The sequence below is a fragment of the Leptopilina heterotoma genome, unplaced genomic scaffold, assembly GCF_015476425.1.
Source record: "Leptopilina heterotoma isolate Lh14 unplaced genomic scaffold, ASM1547642v1 Lhet_228, whole genome shotgun sequence".
NCBI lineage: Eukaryota > Metazoa > Arthropoda > Insecta > Hymenoptera > Figitidae > Leptopilina > Leptopilina heterotoma.
The window spans coordinates 2538812-2560087 of record NW_025110946.1 but is presented as its reverse complement, the minus strand read 5'-3'; the positions used below and the strand labels follow the sequence as shown (position 1 = coordinate 2560087).

At 28.1% G+C, this 21276-nt stretch overlaps 1 protein-coding gene across 2 annotated transcripts in view; it reads left to right on the top strand.

Moving 5' to 3' along the window:
- Positions 1–20809, top strand: part of LOC122502435 (zeta-sarcoglycan) — a 316329-nt gene extending 295520 nt beyond the window's left edge. For both annotated transcript variants that reach the window (XM_043612486.1, XM_043612485.1), the window contains exon 7: positions 19726–20809. In XM_043612486.1, coding sequence (XP_043468421.1) covers positions 19726–20071 — 346 coding nt within the window. In that variant the 3' untranslated portion in view covers positions 20072–20809. The remainder of the gene's footprint in view (positions 1–19725) is intronic.
- The last annotated feature ends 467 nt before the right edge of the window (positions 20810–21276 follow it).

The window sequence follows — 21276 nt, the reverse complement described above, 5'->3', positions numbered from 1 at the left end:
AAGCTTTATATGCAGTAAAGAAATGACGTTCGAAGTAAATGTTATAAAGAATACTAAAACTGTGTATTTGTTAAGATCATTTAGCTACAGGATTTATAATACTCTGCTTGCCATCTACGTCACATCAGTGGCAATTGTCTTTTGTTATTAAAGATTGATCAACTTTGCCGTGAATGTACCATTATTGGGCTGAGAGCCGGCCCAGTCTTAGAAAATTTGAAAATCTGACCATCGACGCCATCATTGGCCCAGCAATGGGACGTTTTGAACACCAGTAATGGCCCAGTAATTACTGCCAATTCTCGGCAGACATCACTGGGCCAATGATGGGCCCTTTTTGCAGTCTTGGCATTTCGCACTTGAGTGACCACTAATTCATACTCTCTCTCTACTCACTGATCACTTAATAGACTGCCCACTGGTTGAAAGAAACTAGAGCTGTGCAAAATTCGAACCGAACCGAGTTTTGTTCGGTTTGGGGCGCCGAAATGTCGAATATTCGACATCCGAACTGGGCTAGTTCGAATGTCGAATATTCGACATTCGAACTGAGCGACTGAAATGTCGAATTTTAGAATTCGACATTTTAGCGTACTAAAACCGAACACAACTCGGTTCGGTTCGAATTTTGTAGTAACTCGAATGTCGAATATTCGACATCCGAACTGGGCTAGTTCGAATGTCGGTTTTTCGACATTCGAACTAGGCTAGTTCGAATGTCGGTTTTTCGACATTCGAACTGGGCTAGTTCGAATGTCGGTTTTTCGACATTCGAACTGGGCTAGTTCGAATGTCGGATTTTCGACATTCGAACTTAGCTAACTCGAATGTCGAATTTTCGACATTCGAACTAGGTGAAAAAATTCGAACAGTTCGGTTCGAATTATTTTGCACAGCTCTAAAAGAAACCATTTGAACAATAGGCCAGGTACTCGAACGGGCCTCTCGTTTCTCTTTTTATATATATATATAATATTCAATATATCATTTAGTGAAAATTTCTTTCTGTCTCCCTCTTTCTAGTAACTAAACATAAATCGCTCTCTGTTTATAACGCAGAAAAGTTCACGCATACCTATCTCTCTTTCATTCATTGAAAACATAAAACTATCTCTCTTCAGGTAACGGTATTGCTTTCTTCCTCTCTTGAAGGAAAATAACATCAGAATGTCTCTCTTTACCTAATTTGCATATCTACTGATTTCATATAAGGATTCATCGTATCGTATATATACATACTCATTGTACATACATATACGCATGCGCAGTAGTATTCTATCAATGGTACGCATGCGCAGTAGTGTTCTGTGAATGTCAGGCATGCGCAGTAGTATTCTATCAATGTCAGACATGCGCAGTAGTATTCTATCAATGTCATGCATGCGCAGTAGTGTTCTATCATTGTCAGACATGCGCAGTAGTATTCTATCATTGTCAGGCATGCGCAGTAGTGTTCTATCATTGTCAGACATGCGCAGTAGTATTCTATCATTGTCAGGCATGCGCAGTAGTGTTCTATCAATGTCAGGCATGCGCAGTAGTGTTCTGTAAATGTCAGGCATGCGCAGTAGTGTTCTATTAATAATGCGCATGCGCAGTAGTGTTCTATCAATAATACGCATGCGCAGTAGTGTTCTATCAGTATCACGCATGCACAGTAGTGATCTATCACTATAACGCATGCGCAGTAGTGTTCTATTAGTATCAAGCATGAGAAGAACATTTAGAACTTTAAAATTGAATTTTTTAATTCATACACAAACTAAAAATTATTTTTCTACAATACAAAATTCCCAAAGCCCAAAATGTCCAAAATATGAAATTTCCAAAATAAGAAGTGTTGAATTGTACTGTTAATGAAAAGAATCTTAAGCTTACTTTAAATGTTATTTTCTACAGAATGGGAAGTACTTGTAGACATTAACGTGTAATTTTTTCTTAGAAATTGCAGGTCGGCAAAGTTATACACAAAAATTTCAATTTGAAATAATTTTTTTGTACAAAAAACTATTCTTCAAAAAATATAAAACATGATATGATGTAGATTTTTCAAGAAAATTTAGTAAAAAAATATTTTTGAATTTTAAAAATTATTTTTCTGTTAACCCGTTGCCTGTTAACGACCGTTGGGTAGTAAACTTCTTAGCACAAAATAAATGCAATTTTTTATGTAAATTATAAAATAAATTGTTTTATATCATTATTAACACACTATTGATTGCAATGATCCTAAATTAAGTAATAAATAAATTATTATTTATTATTTTTAAATAATATAACAATTTAAAAACAAGTAAAATTTATTTTTAATTTAAGTCACATTTAGTGTATAAGGGTTTTTGAAGTCGGTGAATTCGAATTTGACCTTAATTTTAAAAAATTCAAATAGGCGGACATCATTTTTGAAATTTATTTGGATTTTTATCAATTTCAGTACCTAAGGGTTTTTCAGGTCGCTGAATTCAAGTTTGACCATCATTTTTAAAACTTCAAAATGCAGGATCCAAATTGGCGGACATACTTTTTGAAATTCATTTAGATTTTTATTAATTTCAGTATGTAGGGGTTTTTCGGGTAGCTAAAGTTAAATTTGACCCTCATTTTTAAAAATTCAAAATAGTGGACATAATTTTTAAAATTCATTTGGATTTTTATCAATTTCAGTATCTAGGGATATTTTGGGTCGCTGAATTTAAATTTGTCTTTAAAAATAAAAAAATATGAATTCAAAATGAGGGACGCAATTTTTTTAATTCATCCCGATTTTTATCAAATTTTGTACTCTATTCTATATCCTTTGCATTAGCTGATAAAACGAATCATGACCCCAGAATGTGTCGCGTGGAGACTGCAAAGGTTTTACATTACACTTTCGGTTCTTTGTTTTTTTTTTTGTTTATAATATCTGTATAAAATTTAAAAATTTTGTCCGAATATAAAAAATTTGAAACATTCTTATTTACAGAAAAATAATTTTTAAAATTCAAACGTATTTTTTTTTATTAAATTTTCTTATAAAATCTACACCATATAAAATTTTATATATTTTTAAAATAGTTTTTAGTACAGAAAGATTGTTCCAAATTTTTTGAATTTTTTTGGTCCAAGTTTGACGGCCTGCATTTACTAAGAAAAAAATTACACGTTAATGCCTATAAGTAATTCTTATATTGTAGCAAATGACCTTTAAAATAAGCTTAAGACCATTAAAAAGCGTTCATTATTTTAAAAGTTATTCAAATTTTTGTAAGACATTGAAAATGACGATTTTTTAAAAATATCTAAATAAAAGCTAAATGACTTCTAAAAGATCTTGTTCATTTCAAAATTTTATCATCTTTCAAAAAATAAAAAGCAAAATATTTTAGTTTCCATACATTTTATGTTTTAAAATGTTTTTCAATCACCTGAAAATGGATGGTCTCTCAATTTTGGCCGGTAGTGTAGATTCGTAATCAGCGACCCTAAAAACCACCGAGTAACAAGTTTTAATCGAATCTGATAAAATTTGAATTTTGTCCGCCATATTGGATCCGACATTTTAGATTTAAAAAAAAAACTTTAGATTTATATTCGGGGACCTTAAAAAACTGTTAAGGAATGAGTTACAGAATAATTTACCTCGTTTTTTGGTTTTAATTCATAAAAGTATTTTGAAATTTTTGGACCGTTTGACTTTTGACAGCTCTATTGGCATAGGAAATGAAAATTTGCAAAAAACGCAAACACATGAATGTAAAAATCTTTTAAGCCCTAGAACGTTTAAATCTATCAAAGCAATTTTTGTTTAGAGCTCTGTCCGTGTTGACGTGCGGAGTGTCCCATAAATATTTAGTTATTTTAAAAAAATTATTTTATTGATGCAAATAAATATTTATTTGAATGAAAATCCATGCATTACTGAATCAAGTAATTTTCCTAATTGATTTAAAGCAATATTTATTAGATCCAATTATTCCATTCATTTGACTTAAATAATTCGAATTTGCTACAAATAACTATTTATTTGATACTACAAATTAAAATTTTTATATCAAGGGCAGTTCCATACAAAAAGTAAATGGTGGATCATCGATTTTTCTTAAAGTTTGTAATTTTGTAGTATTTTCAGAAACTGAAAATAAATAAATAAATGTCAATTTTTTATAATATTAAAAAAAAGTTAAGAAAAATTAAATTTTCAATAATTTGTTTAAACAATAATTTTTTATTGTTAAAAAAATATGCTAAGGACATCATGGAGTTTCCTAAAAAAATTATTTTCTCAAAATTTAAACCTTCCTTAATAAGTGGTTAAATTTTTAAAGAAGTGCTTATTGATGTTTTTGAGAAAAAAATTTCTGAAGTTTGCGCTACGAGTTTTTTGCGTTGCGCTAACTAAGTAGCGCCTATATCAGTGTATTTTAAAAGATGATATGACCTTTACTGCTCGCCTCTAATACATTTATTAATTATATAGGGGAGACTGGGGTAAACCCGCTCACAGGGTAAACCTGCTCACTAGCGATTTTACGCTATGAACTCAACTTAAGATGGAGATATTAGTACTGTGAATAGTACTTAACATTCAACTTATATTAACGAACTTTTGTTTAGTTTCATGAATTCAACACAGAATCAGAGACTATCAAATGTTTTTAGAGGTGTCAGAAAAAAAACGTATTTTGGATTTTTAAGTTTTTCTATCATTATTTTTGAGTCTTAATTTATCTGGGAAATTTTTTTTGTTGCTATTGGATGTCCTTCATCGAAGTACATATATAGTTTTGTCTTATTTTAAAAAGATTTAATTAAATTTATTCTGAAATGTGAGGAATACACTCGGGGTAAAGTCGCTCACGTGAAGTCGGGGTAAAGCCGCTCACTTAGTTTTAAATTTAAAATTTAGAATAAAATAATTTCACGTATTATATTTCAACAATAACACAATTTATGACTTATTAAAACCAAAATTGTAACTACATTTCACTTTCTCTTAATAAAATATAACACTATTTAAATCCATAGTTGTAATTCATAAAATCTATGTTCATTATTTATTAAACCAATTTTTTGTTTATAGAATTGTTTATATAACTCATAAATTATCAATAATAAATCATACTTAAGACGGGAATAAGACGAACTTTAATATTTAAAAAATAAAACTGTTCCGTCTTGAAAAGATAAAGTGAGCGGGTTTACCCTGGAAAATTGTAATTTCGAAATTTGGTATATGTTTATTAAAAAGTTTCTCTGAGTAAAACTAAAAAAAATAAATCAAAAACTATTTTTTTTTAGTAGAAATCAAAAGCTTTCAAATGATATAAATTAACTTGGATTTAGAGAATAATTTCCTAGATTTTATCCGATCTGAAAAAAAGTGAGCGGGTTTACCCCAGTCTCCCCTACGTATATATTATTATTATAAACAGTTTAACTATATATTTTAAACTTTTGTATAAAAATTATTTTCCTTTTTTATTGTAAAAAATCTTTTCCTCCACACTTTATCCAGGCTTATATTTCTAATTTTTTATTTTTATGGTCTTCAGTGGAACAAAAGTCAAACGTTGTTGTATCAAATTTATTTTCTACTAACTGAAAAAATGCTTTAAGGGAAATATTTTTTACATTAACCCATTGATACCTGTAGAAAAAGGAATGCAGATATTATAAAAGTAACTATTGAAATCCTGGCATAGGGTCTAATGATAATTTTTGTCGTTAAATGTTAAAAAAATATTTTTTTAACAATTTTTTTTTATAAACAAATGAAGAAAAATCGATTTTTATAAGAAACTTATCTACTGATTCTACGCTAAAAACCACTACGAAAACATATATTACATAATTTTTAAAAAAATACCTATTGGTGTAAAAATGTTATAAACAATTAGCCTGCATTCATATTGTATGAGGTATAAGGATCGTTTTTGAAGTTAAAGATTTTTTTAAACAAAATTAGCTTAATCAAGATAGTTTTTGACGTTAAAAATTTGTTTAACAAAATTTTTACCTCAAAAACTATTTATGTAAGTAGAAATAAATAAGAAAATGTCTTCCGAGCGAGCGTTAGCGAGCGAGGAGTATGACGCTAGTATAACATTATTATATATAAGTGGACGTCCACATGAAAAGGGCCCGTTTTGGCACTATTAGAGTTATCTATATGGGCGTATTCCTGGCAAAATTTGGAAAATTTTGAGTGGTCTTAGAACTTTTTTGATTAAAAATTCGCTGAGTTAAGGAATTTCAAAGTTTAGAACGCCAAAAACGTCATTTCGAGAAAAACGGAATTAAAGATTGGGATACCAACTAATTGTTGTATCTCTGGTTCTTCTTGGAAGTTATTCAGATAAGAATTGTTTACAGTCCAGGACACCTTAGAGATGAAAAATCAAGAGGTTTTAAATTTTTCAACACCTCCATTTTTAAAATTCGGATTACTTTTGCAAATGACCGACAAAATGGACCCTTTTCATTTTTCTAAAGAACCAATGAAATTAAACAGTTAAATTATCGATAAATTAATGAAAACTGCATGATTCGACTTGTCAAAACATGTGGATTAATAATAAAAAATAAAACAAAAATTAAGATTTTGCTCCAAAATTACTAAATTGCGATTATCTCGAAATGTGGATTTTCATGTGGAAGTCCACATATGATGATCGTTATTTCTGGATTTCAATACCTTATACCTCATACAATATGAATGCAGGTTAAATGTTTATAACATTTTTACACCAATAGGTCTTTTTAAAAAATTATGTAATACATGTATGTTTTCGTAGTGGTTTTTAGCGTAGAATCAGTAGATAAGTTTCTTATAAAAATCGATTTTTCTTCATTTGTTTATAAAAAAAAATTGTTAAAAAAATATTTTTTTAACATTTAACGACAAAAATTATCATTAGACCCTATGCCAGGATTTCAATAGTTACTTTTATAATATCTGCATTCCTTTTTCTACAGGTATCAATGGGTTAATGTAAAAAATATTTCCCTTAAAGCATTTTTTCAGTTAGTAGAAAATAAATTTGATACAACAACGTTTGACTTTTGTTCCACTGAAGACCATAAAAATAAAAAATTAGAAATATAAGCCTGGATAAAGTGTGGAGGAAAAGATTTTTTACAATAAAAAAGGAAAATAATTTTTATACAAAAGTTTAAAATATATAGTTAAACTGTTTATAATAATAATATATACGTATATAATTAATAAATGTATTAGAGGCGAGCAGTAAAGGTCATATCATCTTTTAAAATACACTGATATAGGCGCTACTTAGTTAGCGCAACGCAAAAAACTCGTAGCGCAAACTTCAGAAATTTTTTTCTCAAAAACATCAATAAGCACTTCTTTAAAAATTTAACCACTTATTAAGGAAGGTTTAAATTTTGAGAAAATAATTTTTTTAGGAAACTCCATGATGTCCTTAGCATATTTTTTTAACAATAAAAAATTATTGTTTAAACAAATTATTGAAAATTTAATTTTTCTTAACTTTTTTTTAATATTATAAAAAATTGACATTTATTTATTTATTTTCAGTTTCTGAAAATACTACAAAATTACAAACTTTAAGAAAAATCGATGATCCACCATTTACTTTTTGTATGGAACTGCCCTTGATATAAAAATTTTAATTTGTAGTATCAAATAAATAGTTATTTGTAGCAAATTCGAATTATTTAAGTCAAATGAATGGAATAATTGGATCTAATAAATATTGCTTTAAATCAATTAGGAAAATTACTTGATTCAGTAATGCATGGATTTTCATTCAAATAAATATTTATTTGCATCAATAAAATAATTTTTTTAAAATAACTAAATATTTATGGGACACTCCGCACGTCAACACGGACAGAGCTCTAAACAAAAATTGCTTTGATAGATTTAAACGTTCTAGGGCTTAAAAGATTTTTACATTCATGTGTTTGCGTTTTTTGCAAATTTTCATTTCCTATGCCAATAGAGCTGTCAAAAGTCAAACGGTCCAAAAATTTCAAAATACTTTTATGAATTAAAACCAAAAAACGAGGTAAATTATTCTGTAACTCATTCCTTAACAGTTTTTTAAGGTCCCCGAATATAAATCTAAATTTTTTTTTTAAATCTAAAATGTCGGATCCAATATGGCGGACAAAATTCAAATTTTATCAGATTCGATTAAAACTTGTTACTCGGTGGTTTTTAGGGTCGCTGATTACGAATCTACACTACCGGCCAAAATTGAGAGACCATCCATTTTCAGGTGATTGAAAAACATTTTAAAACATAAAATGTATGGAAACTAAAATATTTTGCTTTTCATTTTTTGAAAGATGATAAAATTTTGAAAAGAACAAGATCTTTTAGAAGTCATTTAGCTTTTATTTAGATATTTTTAAAAAATCGTCATTTTCAATGTCTTACAAAAATTTGATTAACTTTTAAAATAATGAACGCTTTTTAATGATCTTAAGCTTATTTTAAAGGTCATTTACTACAATATAAGAATTACTTATAGTCATTAACGTGTAATTTTTTTCTTAGTAAATGCAGGCCGTCAAACTTGGACCAAAAAAATTCAAAAAATTTGGAACAATCTTTCTGTACTAAAAACTATTTTAGAAAATATATAAAATTTTATATGGTGTAGATTTTATAAGAAAATTTAATAAAGAAAATACGTTTGAATTTTAAAAATTATTTTTCTGTAAATAAGAATGTTTCAAATTTTTTATATTCGGACAAAATTTTTAAATTTTATACAGATATTATAAACAAAAAAAAACAAAGAACTGAAAGTGTAATGTAAAACCTTTGCAGTCTCCACGCGACACATTCTGGGGTCATGATTCGTTTTTTCAGCTAATGCAAAGGATATAGAATAGAGTACAAAATTTGATAAAAATCGGAATGAATTAAAAAAATTGCGTCCCTCATTTTGAATTCATATTTTTTTATTTTTAAAGACAAATTTAAATTCAGCGACCCAAAATATCCCTAGATACTGAAATTGATAAAAATCCAAATGAATTTTAAAAATTATGTCCACTATTTTGAATTTTTAAAAATGAAGGTCAAATTTAACTTTAGCTACCCGAAAAACCCCTACATACTGAAATTAATAAAAATCCAAATGAATTTCAAAAAGTATGTCCGCCAATTTGAATCCTGCATTTTGAAGTTTTAAAAATGATGGTCAAACTTGAATTCAGCGACCTGAAAAACCCTTAGGTACTGAAATTGATAAAAATCCAAATAAATTTCAAAAATGATGTCCGCCTATTTGAATTTTTTAAAATTAAGGTCAAATTCGAATTCACCGACTTCAAAAACCCTTATACACTAAATGTGACTTAAATTAAAAATAAATTTTACTTGTTTTTAAATTGTTAAATTATTTAAAAATAATAAATAATAATTTATTTATTACTTAATTTAGGATCATTGCAATCAATAGTGTGTTAATAATGATATAAAACAATTTATTTTATAATTTACATAAAAAATTGCATTTATTTTGCGCTAAGAAGTTTACTACCCAACGGTCGTTAGCAGGCAACGGGTTAACAGAAAAATAATTTTTAAAATTCAAACATATTTTTTTACTAAATTTTCTTGAAAAATCTACATCATATCATGTTTTATATTTTTTGAAGAATAGTTTTTTGTACAAAAAAATTATTTCAAATTGAAATTTTTGTGTATAACTTTGCCGACCTGTAATTTCTAAGAGAAAATTACACGTTAATGTCTATAAGTAATTCCCATTCTGTAGAAAATAACCTTTAAAGTAAGCCTAAAATCATTAAAAAGTGTTCATGTTTTTGGAAGTTATTTAAATTTTCGTACAACATTGAAAATAATGATTTTTTAAAAATATCCTACACAGAAATAGAATTGTTAAATCTCAATACTTAATAATCTAATTCTTTTCACTTATATTACAATTCAACACTTTTTATTTTGGAAATTTCATATTTTGGACATTTTGGGCTTTGGAAATTTTGTATTGTAGAAAAATAATTTTTAGATTGTGTGTGGATTAAAAAATTAAATTTTGAAGTTCTGAATGTTCTTTGCATGCTTTATAGTGATAGAACACTACTGCGCAAGCGTAATAGTGATAGAACACTACTGCTCATGCGTGATAGTAATAGAACACTACTGCTCATGCGTTATAGGCTGTTTTCGGCACTCGCCCCGAGTTAACTCCGGGTTAATGGTGATTAGTTAGGCCAACAGAATGTTTTTGATGATTGGATAATATTTAACTCGGGGTTAACCCTGGGTGAGTGCCGAAAACAGCCATTGTGATAGAACACTACTGCGCATGCGTAACATTGTCCGAACACTACTGCGCATGCCTGATATTCATAGAACACTACTGCGCATGCGTATATGTATGTACAATGAGTATATTTATATACGACACTGAATAAATGATAAATGATAAAAGTCGAACGACCGAACGATGAAGTACGAAAATACACGAACGACGGACGACAAAACGACGACGAATATGTTAATATTATAGGAGATATATAGGAGATTATAAGTATTTCAATTTGTATTTTTAATCATGTTTTATTTAAATTGATGTTTGTTTTTATAAATTTTTTTATTTTAAATTGTTCGTTTAAAAATCAACAATGAATTTCTAGCCTAACCTGTTATCCCGTAGAAAGATTGAGAAGCAATAGAGGTCCAGCTATCAAGTGTAAAAGCAATTTTTGAAGAATTTTGTTGCAATCCGGTTGAAACTAGTTTGATCAAATTTATAAAATAATATTTAAAGTCATAATTGGTTTTTTTTTTAATTATGAAGGCAGATATAATTCATATTACTATTATTATAATTAATATGTGGCATTCCACGTCAAGTGATCCGGGTCAAAAATTTACATGGAATATTTGAAAAATTTGTAGTTTCTATAAAACAAAACGAAAAGATGTTTTCTATTTGAGGGTTTTCTCCTGTTTTTCAGCACTTTTTAATGATGTAAAAAAATTTAAAAAAAAATTTTTTCACTTAAAAAAATTAATTTAAAAAATAAAATTTCATTTTTTTTATCAAATGGACATTTTTTATATTTTAAAAAAATTTTCATAATGGTGAGGTTTTTTCCTAAAAAAATGTCTAGGTCAAAACGTGGGACAAGAATTTTTAACTGGTCAAATAAGGCATTCGCTTCTGCAGTGCACCGGCTCACAGTGGAATTTTTTTTACAATTTTAGGGATTTTAATTGTTTATATTTTTTTTAAATCAAAGTTAACAAATTAATACACATTTTTTTAAAAAAGGACTTTTTTTCTTATTCCGTTGCTGCACATGATCTAAATCAATTCAAATTTATCCAATATGACCACCAGATAATTAGTAAAGCATAAAATAATAATTTATTTCAATTGTTATAAACAATATACAGACCAACAACGCGCAGGGGCGGTTGAGTGCAGAAGTAAATGTTTATTTTGACCAATTAAAAGTTCTTGTCCCACGTTTTAACCTACACATTTTTTTTAGGAAAAAACCTCACCTTTATGAAAAAAATTTTTAAAAAAATAAAAAATGTCCATTTGATAAAAAATGAAATTTTATTTTTTAATTTAATTTTTCAAGGTCAAATTTTTTTTTTAAATTTGTTTACACCATTAGAAAGTGCTGAAAAACAGCAGAAAACCCCAAAATAGAAAACATTTTTTCGTTTTGTTTTAAAGAAACTACAAATTTTTCAAATATTCCATGGAAGACTAAAAATTTAAACTTTGACCCCCTTCAGTTTTTACATTTTTTAAAATAAATTAATAATATTTGGTATTTTTAATTGTATCCAATAGGACTATAACTGTTTGTGCAAACTTTTAACCTGATCCCAAACATTTCAAATTTGGACCCGGATCACTTGAGGTGTAATGCCACACACATATATATATATATATATATATATATATATATATATATATATATATATATATATATATATATATATATGTATATATATATATATATATATATATAATTAATATTGGTAATATAATTAATATTATCAATAATAAATATAATTTTATAAAATTATGCAAGGAGAGAAGAGTTATAGTGCATCTACCATTACGCATTTAGTAAGAAAATTTGAGTTGTGAGAAATAGATATTAAGTAAAGGTTACAAATCAGCTTTCAATTATTTTTGTCGATCGAACTAAACATAGTAGTGAAGATGAATGTCTGCTTAGTGAAGTAAACAAAACTTATTCTGTTCAAGTTTATTAATGAAATTATTAATTTAACTATAACAAATATGTTTAAATTAATTAAAAAGCTACCCATTACAAAACTAAACGTAATCGTTATTTAAAATGATTTAAAAAATTAATTAAAATAAAAAAAGTAAATAATTGAGAAATTTTTAAAAATTCAAAGTAAAACTTTGAAAGTTTACCGAAATAGTTTTTGAAGGCAACAAGAATGGGACAATGGAGAAATTGCGGAAAAACAAGTGAAATAGAAAAGATTCCTAACTTTTTGTCAGAAACTTTTGACCTATGAGCTATTAAGTTGAACCGGAAATCACTCAAACGGAAATGGTGATTTCTTGCTCTTTTTTGCTCCCAGCCTCTCTCTCTCTGTCTCCCTCTCTTCACTGTCTCATTCCCTCTTTACTCTCTGAATTCTTTTCCTTCGTTTTCTCTTTGCGTAACTTCAACTCTCCGGGTAACCAACGGGAAGTATTATTCGTATAGCTTGCAGTCGTACTGCCACCGCAGTTATTGATAGCGCCGGGCAATTTACAGACGGATTTACGATTACAATAAAACTTTGCTCGCGCGGAAAATTATATTCATAGGATTGGATTTGCGCCAGATATGAAATACCGCGGGGAGGAAAGGCAACGAAGCGCAGATCGTGAAATCGATGTTGCGGTGTCGTTTTCAGTTCACTTTTGAATTTTCCTTTGAATCGATTATTGTGAAAAGTCGTGGGACACGAAAAATAGTCGCTAAGCTGAGATATACTATATACATAGAGATATTGATATTGAAAGAAGATAAATTTTTTTATCGAATGCATATACAATAACCGCCTTGTTGCCATTTAACAATCCACTCTTTAATGCACACATTCTTTTAACTTTTCAATCTATTCACTTTAAATTACGTAGTAATTCCGAACTGAAGGAAAATAATTTATATAATAATTATAATTGCTCTTTTATCTTTTTATTCACTTTTCTTGCTTAATAAATGTCAATTAAAATTGTGTTTTCAATGAGTCTCTATACTATTAAATTTAGAGAATACGTCTGCGCGATTAAAATCATATTTAATTTTAGGAAGGGATACGTCGAATTGTCACCGACTCGTATTTGTAAGAGTCAGTTGTGTTAAGGTCGTTATCAAATAAACACTTTCTTTCATGTTTGTAGTAAACAAGGTGTTCACAGTTATTTCCTTGTCTCATATATCTTAACAATAAACAATTTACTAAAAATTAAAATTTGCTTTGTAACTTAATTTTCTAATTTAAACAAAATTCAAAAAGTTAAACGTAGGGGAGTGTGTCCAGTTGTGAGACAGTCGATTTTTTTAACAGGCAATATTAAAAAGCCGATTGCGTTTATATAAAAACCTTTATTTTTATATGAGCAAACTTTTTCGTGTACGCCGAAGCGGATTTTTTCCATGTTAATTAATTGGAAAAGGCAAATGTAATGCATTTTATTTTAGTATTTTCCTTATATTTTGTGATGTAATATTGCATTGTTCAGAAGAAATAAATTTTAATGCTCTTGTTGAAGCTATTAAATTGTATTTATTTGATAGTCATATTTTGGCGAATAAATATTATTATTTAGTAGGGGAAGATGGGGCAAGAATAGTTAAGGGGCAAGGATAGTTAGTTGCTGTTATGCTTAGACGGCTTGCTCAAAAATCGCGTAATTCATGGTACACGGAAAAAACTCTATGTTTGTGGTATCCATAAATATGGTTGACACAACCACAATAAATTGTAAAATACGGGACAACTACATTTGTGGTTGTCACAACAACATTGAACTTTATGCACCAATGTAGTTGTTGGAATCAAGTCGTGTTGTTATGGGACAACCACACAGTCTTGTTGTCAAAATCGTTTTGTGTGGTTGACTTAACAGCAGAGTGTAGTTGTCAGTGTCGTTCCGAGTGGTTGAGGCAACTAAACAGTTTGTTCTCAAAATCACATTTTGTTGTTGTGGCAACTGAATAGTGTTGTTGTTAGAATCATTTTATATGGTTGAGGCAACTCATAATGTTGTTGTCAGAATCTGTCTATATTTTAAAGCTAACTATATAGTATTACTACATTGAAAAAACTTTATTCTATGTTTAAGGATATAATCTTAGCTCCTATGTAAGTATATTTTCCATGTATTTATTCTTAAAGTAAGAAATATAATATTCTTAAAAGTTAAAATAAAAAATTTTCTTATTTTAAGAAACTTTTTCTATTTTAATAGTATTATATTCTAACTTTAAGAATAAAACACATAGAAAATATACTTTAATAGGAGTCAAGATTATATTCTTAAATTTAGAATATCGTTTTTTCTCTGTATTAAAATCTTTAAAATTTTTTAGACAATCAGATAAAGTAGTTGTCGCTAATTACAAATAGTTGACATAGCAACAATGATAGTGTTGTATATACTTGGGGTTTCAAAGTTAATAAACATTGTTAAAACATTTAATTTTTAAAATAATTTATTTATTAATATTAAATAAAATGTTTTATAACAAAACGTAATATAATGAATACTAAATCTAAATTAAAATCGCACTTATCAACAATATAATAAATATTTAAATTGTATATTTAACAATTGCATGTAATGAACCACTGCCAACATGATGATTGATGACAGTAGATGGAGCAACCCATTTCTGAAAATCCATGAAGCCATATTATTTTATGTTATTTATGTTTAAATTGATTTTTATCATGTTTCATTTGTATAAAATATATTTGTTTACTTACTATTTATTAACGAAGTCATCTTTCTTTATTTTTGTAACTTTAAAGACACTTTTAACTTAAACAGCGGAAATAAAATAAATACATTCAGCACTTAGCATTTAACATACAAACGATTTGACGCCTTCAACAGGACTAATTTGTCACTTTAGAGCTCAGGTACATCCGAAGCGTCTGTTGCAGTTTTGGGGAAAACCCAATAGGGCTGTAAGAAATATTATTAGTCCCAGTGTTAAAATCAAATTTCGTCTTTTCATTCTATTTTTCTGAATTTAACGATAGAAAATATTAAATCTGAATTATTAGTTAAAATTAATTTATTGTATAATAATATAATTTATATATACATATATAATGTATATTCGAGACTCCAGGGGGTTCTGACCCCCATTATTCAGAAAAGACCTTGGATCCGTCACTGATATTACTGTAAGTAAGGCTATGTTGTTGCCACAACAACATACAAACGCTGGAGTGAACATAGTTGTGGTTTTGGCAACTATATCACTTCAACTAGAACCATGTTGTAGCCACAACAACATCATATCAATGTTGCTGTAACCATAGCTGTGGTTAGGGTACAAATACTGTAGTTATTGCAACTACATAACTCCAACTAGAACCATGTTGTTCCCACAACAACATCATTTTCTTGGTAAAACAAAAAAAATATTTAAGACAACAACACTTATGGTTATTACACCACTATCTCTTGCAACATTTAAATTGTAGTTTCCACAACCATAGCAGTTTTTTCCGTGTATATTCGCGTTTTAACACCACACTGAGAAAACTGGAGTATTGGACTAAACATCTGGAGGGACAAATCGTTCATATTTGAGAGTTAGCTATTGGATAACAATCTAAATGTTCAAATTCACCATTGACAGATATTCGTGCCATTTCTCTAACAGAGGGACAAATTAACCATTTTGAGAAATCCCTTCCTTATCCGGCGCGAAATGAATAAATATGGCAACCTAACCCCTAAATTAAATACATAAAATGTCAGAAAAATAATTTTGCGCTCATCAGATCGTACACATTTTCTGCGCAACTTTTAACCCTCAGATATAATGGGAGAGAATATACAAGTAGATTTCCATTATCAATTGAAAATTTATTTTAGAAGGACTATTTAACTCTCTTCATAAGCAAAGGAAACATACACTTTTTGAACCTCTGAATTTGACTCTCCAGTTTTCTCAGTGCAAAAGATGATAGTAAAAATTGGAAGTCAATCTGTCACAATTTGCGAAGTTGAGAGGTTATTTTTGAAAAAAGTCTGTTTTGCTAAAATGGCAACGTAATGTTTATCATATTGTTTTCTACATTAGAGTTTCAGAATATTTATTTACGTAAGTGTTTTCCAGAGTGGAATTTTCTACTGAACACGAATATCGTACCTATTTATTTTCAGACTAATTCACGTTGTTCCATAAAATTTAGAAAAAACTGAAGCTACTACTACACTTTAGAAGGCTCTTAAAAGACCAAATTTAAAAAAAAATTCTAAGGTCTTTTATTATAAATATTTAAAAAACTTTTTTGCTTATTAATATAGGCAATATATTATATTATAATATATAATATTATATATTAATATAGTTCATATTTGGAGAATAAAAATAATGGTTTGTTTTTAATTTTTATTTAATATCATAATCAGCAGACAGCATTCAGATCGAAACTCCAAAAAGTTAGTTGTCCAATTGCGGACAGTTTATCTTAAGATTGACAAATCGGAAACAAAAAATCCAAATTGCTTTTTAAAAAGGAAGGTGTCTTGCATAGAAATCCACCACCATTAATAAAAAAAAGACTAAAATAAAAAAATAACAGATGTTTTAATAATTTGTTTAAAAATACACTATGTTTTTCAGTATTTTTCTAGCCTGCAAAAATGTTTTTTTTTAATTTTTTGACCATTTTCTGGTGAATTCTCACACAGGACATGCTAACAAACAAAACGAGTTATTATTTATTAAAATCGGTTCAGTAGATTCAGAGATAAACTGTCCGCAATTTGAAAAAACGTTATTTTGAGAAAAACGCGTTTAAACTTTATATGTATCGTTAGAGGCCATCCATAAATTACCTAAATTTCTTTTGCAAATTGAAACCCCACCATTTTTTTTATGTCAGACACTGTTACATACATTAGCACCAATGTTTCTACTGGTCGTAACAAAAAGCTGGACCCCACCATCCCCTTAAAGACTTACTTAATTTGTCTATGACGGGGCAAGGATAGTTAGAGCTAATACGGCACGGTAAAATCCTGTTAATGCCATTGCAAATTTTAAAAAAGTGTTTAATTGTTCTTTTTAGGTTGATATACATAATAGTGCGTAATTAAATACAGAAAACGAAGCTTATTGACCAAAAAATTGGTGGTCGTCTGAAGAAAATTGGTTAAACCTCTGATTCTAGTTCAGATGAATTATAATACAATCATTCCAATTCAGAAAATGTTCAATACAAATTTTTATTACTTGAGATATTAATATTGAATAGTCTAAATCCAGTTAAATAAAGAAAACAAAAATTTACTGATTTTCTATAACATTTTTAGCATTCGAATTTTTTTAACTATCCTTGCCCCGGTACTGGGGCAAGGATAGTTAAAAATTTTTGTTTACTTTTTCATTCGTATCTCGTAGGGATTTGAGTCTACAGTAAAATAATGTATAGCAAAATTATAGCCAAATTACCAGGCTTTCCAAAAATACTTTTCGTTTGCAGATACATATTTAAGTTTGGCAGCTAGATCCGAAAAAGGCTTACCTAACTATCCTTGCCCCATCCTCCCCTACATAATAATTTATATTATTAATATATTTAATTATTTCTACTAAACATAACATATTATGTCACACATATGTTTTGTTGACAACAGCTATGTGCTCGGAAAATTGATCATAACTTTTTTGAGTCCATCTGAACACTATACTTTCTTTGAATAAAAGTTACGTATTTATGTTACTTTTCGAACAGTATATTTGATTTACAATTTCGTTTACCCATTTGCAATTTATGGGTCAAAAACAAAACCCGTCTCATACCCCTATAATATTTCTGTTTGATGGTGTTAATATGTGTTAATATTTAATTTTTTCCATTTAATCTATTAATAAAATAGATTATAAAATTTTTCTATTCTAAAAACAAGCACTTTTATCTACAATACAATAGATTTTTTAATGTACCTAATTACAAATTTTCTGTTAAATATATAAAAAAATATAATGATTTTGCATGCTTTTCTTAATTTTTCAATTTCTCCGAAGCTAATTAACAGTTTTTAATGTTCTCGGACTCGCTTTAATGGTTATGTAATGTAAAATTAAATTTATTAACCGGTATTTTGGTGCAAATTGTGAAACTTAAATAAGAGAAATTAAAAAAATTATTATTAGTATTCAGAGGTCAAAAATGTTTGAGTAAAATATTAAAATTTTATAGATACCTATACATAAAAAGGGCCTAGCGGAGTAAGCATGCAAAATCTGCCCCCAAACAAAAAAATTTGAAATTCTTGTTACATGTTGGCAACATTAAGATAAAATTTTTCACCAAATATTTTTTCAAAAAATGTATTTTTGTAAGAGTTATGGAGGGGAAAAGAAAAATCAAAAATTTGTTTTTTCTCGAAAACCACTGTATCGATTTTAATGAAATTTATATGTGTTTTATAAATTAATAAGAGGAATTTAAAAAAAAAAAATTCAAAAAATTCTGCCCGAAAAAAACCCCAAAAAAAATTTTTTTTATTTTTCAAACAAAAATTTTTTGGTCTTAGTTTAGAGATACTACTTTGGAATTTGTACAGAAAATTCTCCTAAATGTGTTCTTTTAAGAAATATTTTTGTCGATTTTTTTAATTGGGTACCACATAGTTAAAAAAATTAAAATCCTAGGTGGCGCATCATTCCGGCTGAAGCACAATGTATCCAGTAACTGATTATTTTTAAATTTCCTTGAAATTTAGTAATTATGCGTTTCTGTAATGACACTCAGTACGAATGTAATATTAAATTTTCAAAATTCAAAATGACTTGGTACGTTGTGCTTCAGCCGGAATGATGCGCCACCTAGGATTTTAATTTTTTTAACTATGTGGTATCCAATTAAAAAATCGACAAAAATATTTCTTAAACTTGCACATTTAGGAGAATTTTCTGTAAAAATTCCAAAGTAGTATCTCTAAAATAAGACCAAAAAATTTTTTTTTGAAAATTAAAAATTTTTTTTTTGCGCAAAATTTTTTGAAATTTTTTTTTTTAAATTCCTTTTATTAATTTATAAAACACATATAAATTTTATTGAAGTCGATTCAGTGGTTTTTGAGAAAAGACAAAGTTTTGATTTTTCTTTCCCCCTCCATAACTCTTACAAAATACATTTTTTGAAAAAATATTTGGTGAAAAATTTTATCTTAATGTTGCCAACATGTAACAAGAATTTCAAATTTTTTTGAGCGGGGGCAGATTTTGCATGTTTACTCCGCTAGCCGCTATCTTATTTATAAACACCTAATACTTTTGTATATTGATCGTTAATGACAAAGGAACATACTTGTAAAATTAAACGTTAGTATCCTTTTTTTAATATCTACTTTTAAATACCCAATTTTTTCTGTGTAAATTGATATATTTATTTGATAAATTTGATTGTTTAGAGAAATACAATAATTGGTGAAGATAAATTACCATTTTGATACTATTTTTCAGGCTGGAATCAGCAACAAGATCATTAAAAATTGATGCACCGCAAAGGGTGGTGCTAGAATCTTTTGGAGGTGAAATATCAGTCACCTGTTTATTGGACATGCAACTTCAAAGTATCGAAGGTGCAATAAGATTCGAGTCAAAATCTGTCTTCCTAAAGGGCCTAAAAACTGCTGTTCCAATTCAAAGCTATACCTCAAGAGAACAGCAGCAACAATATTCTAGTCGATCATCATCGCATCAAAGTCAACGGGAATCAACGATCTACCAACTCTGTGCCTGTGCGAGTGGCAAACTTTTTCTCGCAAGTCCCGAGGGAGTTTGCCAGGCCGACAAAGCCGTCTGTTAGTAGTAAACTAAAATAAATTATTGTCAAAATTACTAATTAATTGACAATTTTTTTTTAATTTCATAAAATGAGACAATTTATATTCATTAATTCAACTATATTAATGTAAAAGCACTGTCATTTAAAGGCTTTATCACTTTGAAAATGATGCCAAAGCCTTTTAAAGAAACTATCAATTTTTTTTTCAAACAAGTTCAGTTTTTTCGTTAAATAAAATAATACGTCTCGTTCAGAAATGTTCATCTCAACGAATTCTTTGAACGTCGCGAAAAACTCGTATATCTATTATGTAAGGGGTCCTAATAAGAAAATTGGATTTCAGGATTAAAAAGAAAATGTATTTTGTATATGTATAGAAAAATAAGGAAAAGAAATAAGAAATTTTTTGAACGCCCTTAAGAATGTTAAATAAATTTTTTGATCATATGTACATGAAGTTTATGAAACGGATGTTTGTTATTAGAGAGCTTGCGGTAGATTGTAAAACATATATAGATCTAGTCCGTGTAATTCTGTCCCTGAAATGCAAAATAATGTCCTTAGGGGTTACTTCTTCTTATTTCCCTTCAAAAAAATTAAATAATTTGAAATTATGTTTGACAAAAATTTCCATTAAATGTGTTTTAGAAAACTTCTGAGTTTTATTTTAACTATTGGGACACCTTACTGTACATATGCGTAGCTGTGCAATGTATATCTTGTATATCAATAAAAATGTACGATTATCGTTGAACGTTAGATTTGATTCTTATTTTTTTCACCTTATTCGAAAATATTATACACAATTAAAATTTAACTGATTTACTTTATATAATGCAACAATCATTTTCCTATAATTTTTTCACTTACTAAATAGGAAAGTATAAATAAAAAATAGGATAAATCGGAAACACAATTTTCTGACAAGCAATGGAGTTTAAATTAAAGTTCACTTAAGTTTTATTCCAATAGACACGAAACTCGATAAAAAACTAATCAGTTTCGTATTGAGTTTCTCGACGTTCAAAATAAAATGAATGTGTCATCTAATACTGGCTGACCCAGTTTTTAATAAAACTGCATTTTTAAATTATAAAGTACAAATTAAAAGTTCTTCTTAAAATATTCAGTCGCAATCTATAATAACATAAACCAATTCTCTCCTTCTATTTTGTTTTGTAACTGAAAGTAAAAGTGAACATTAGAATTTTTCAATTAAGTGGGTC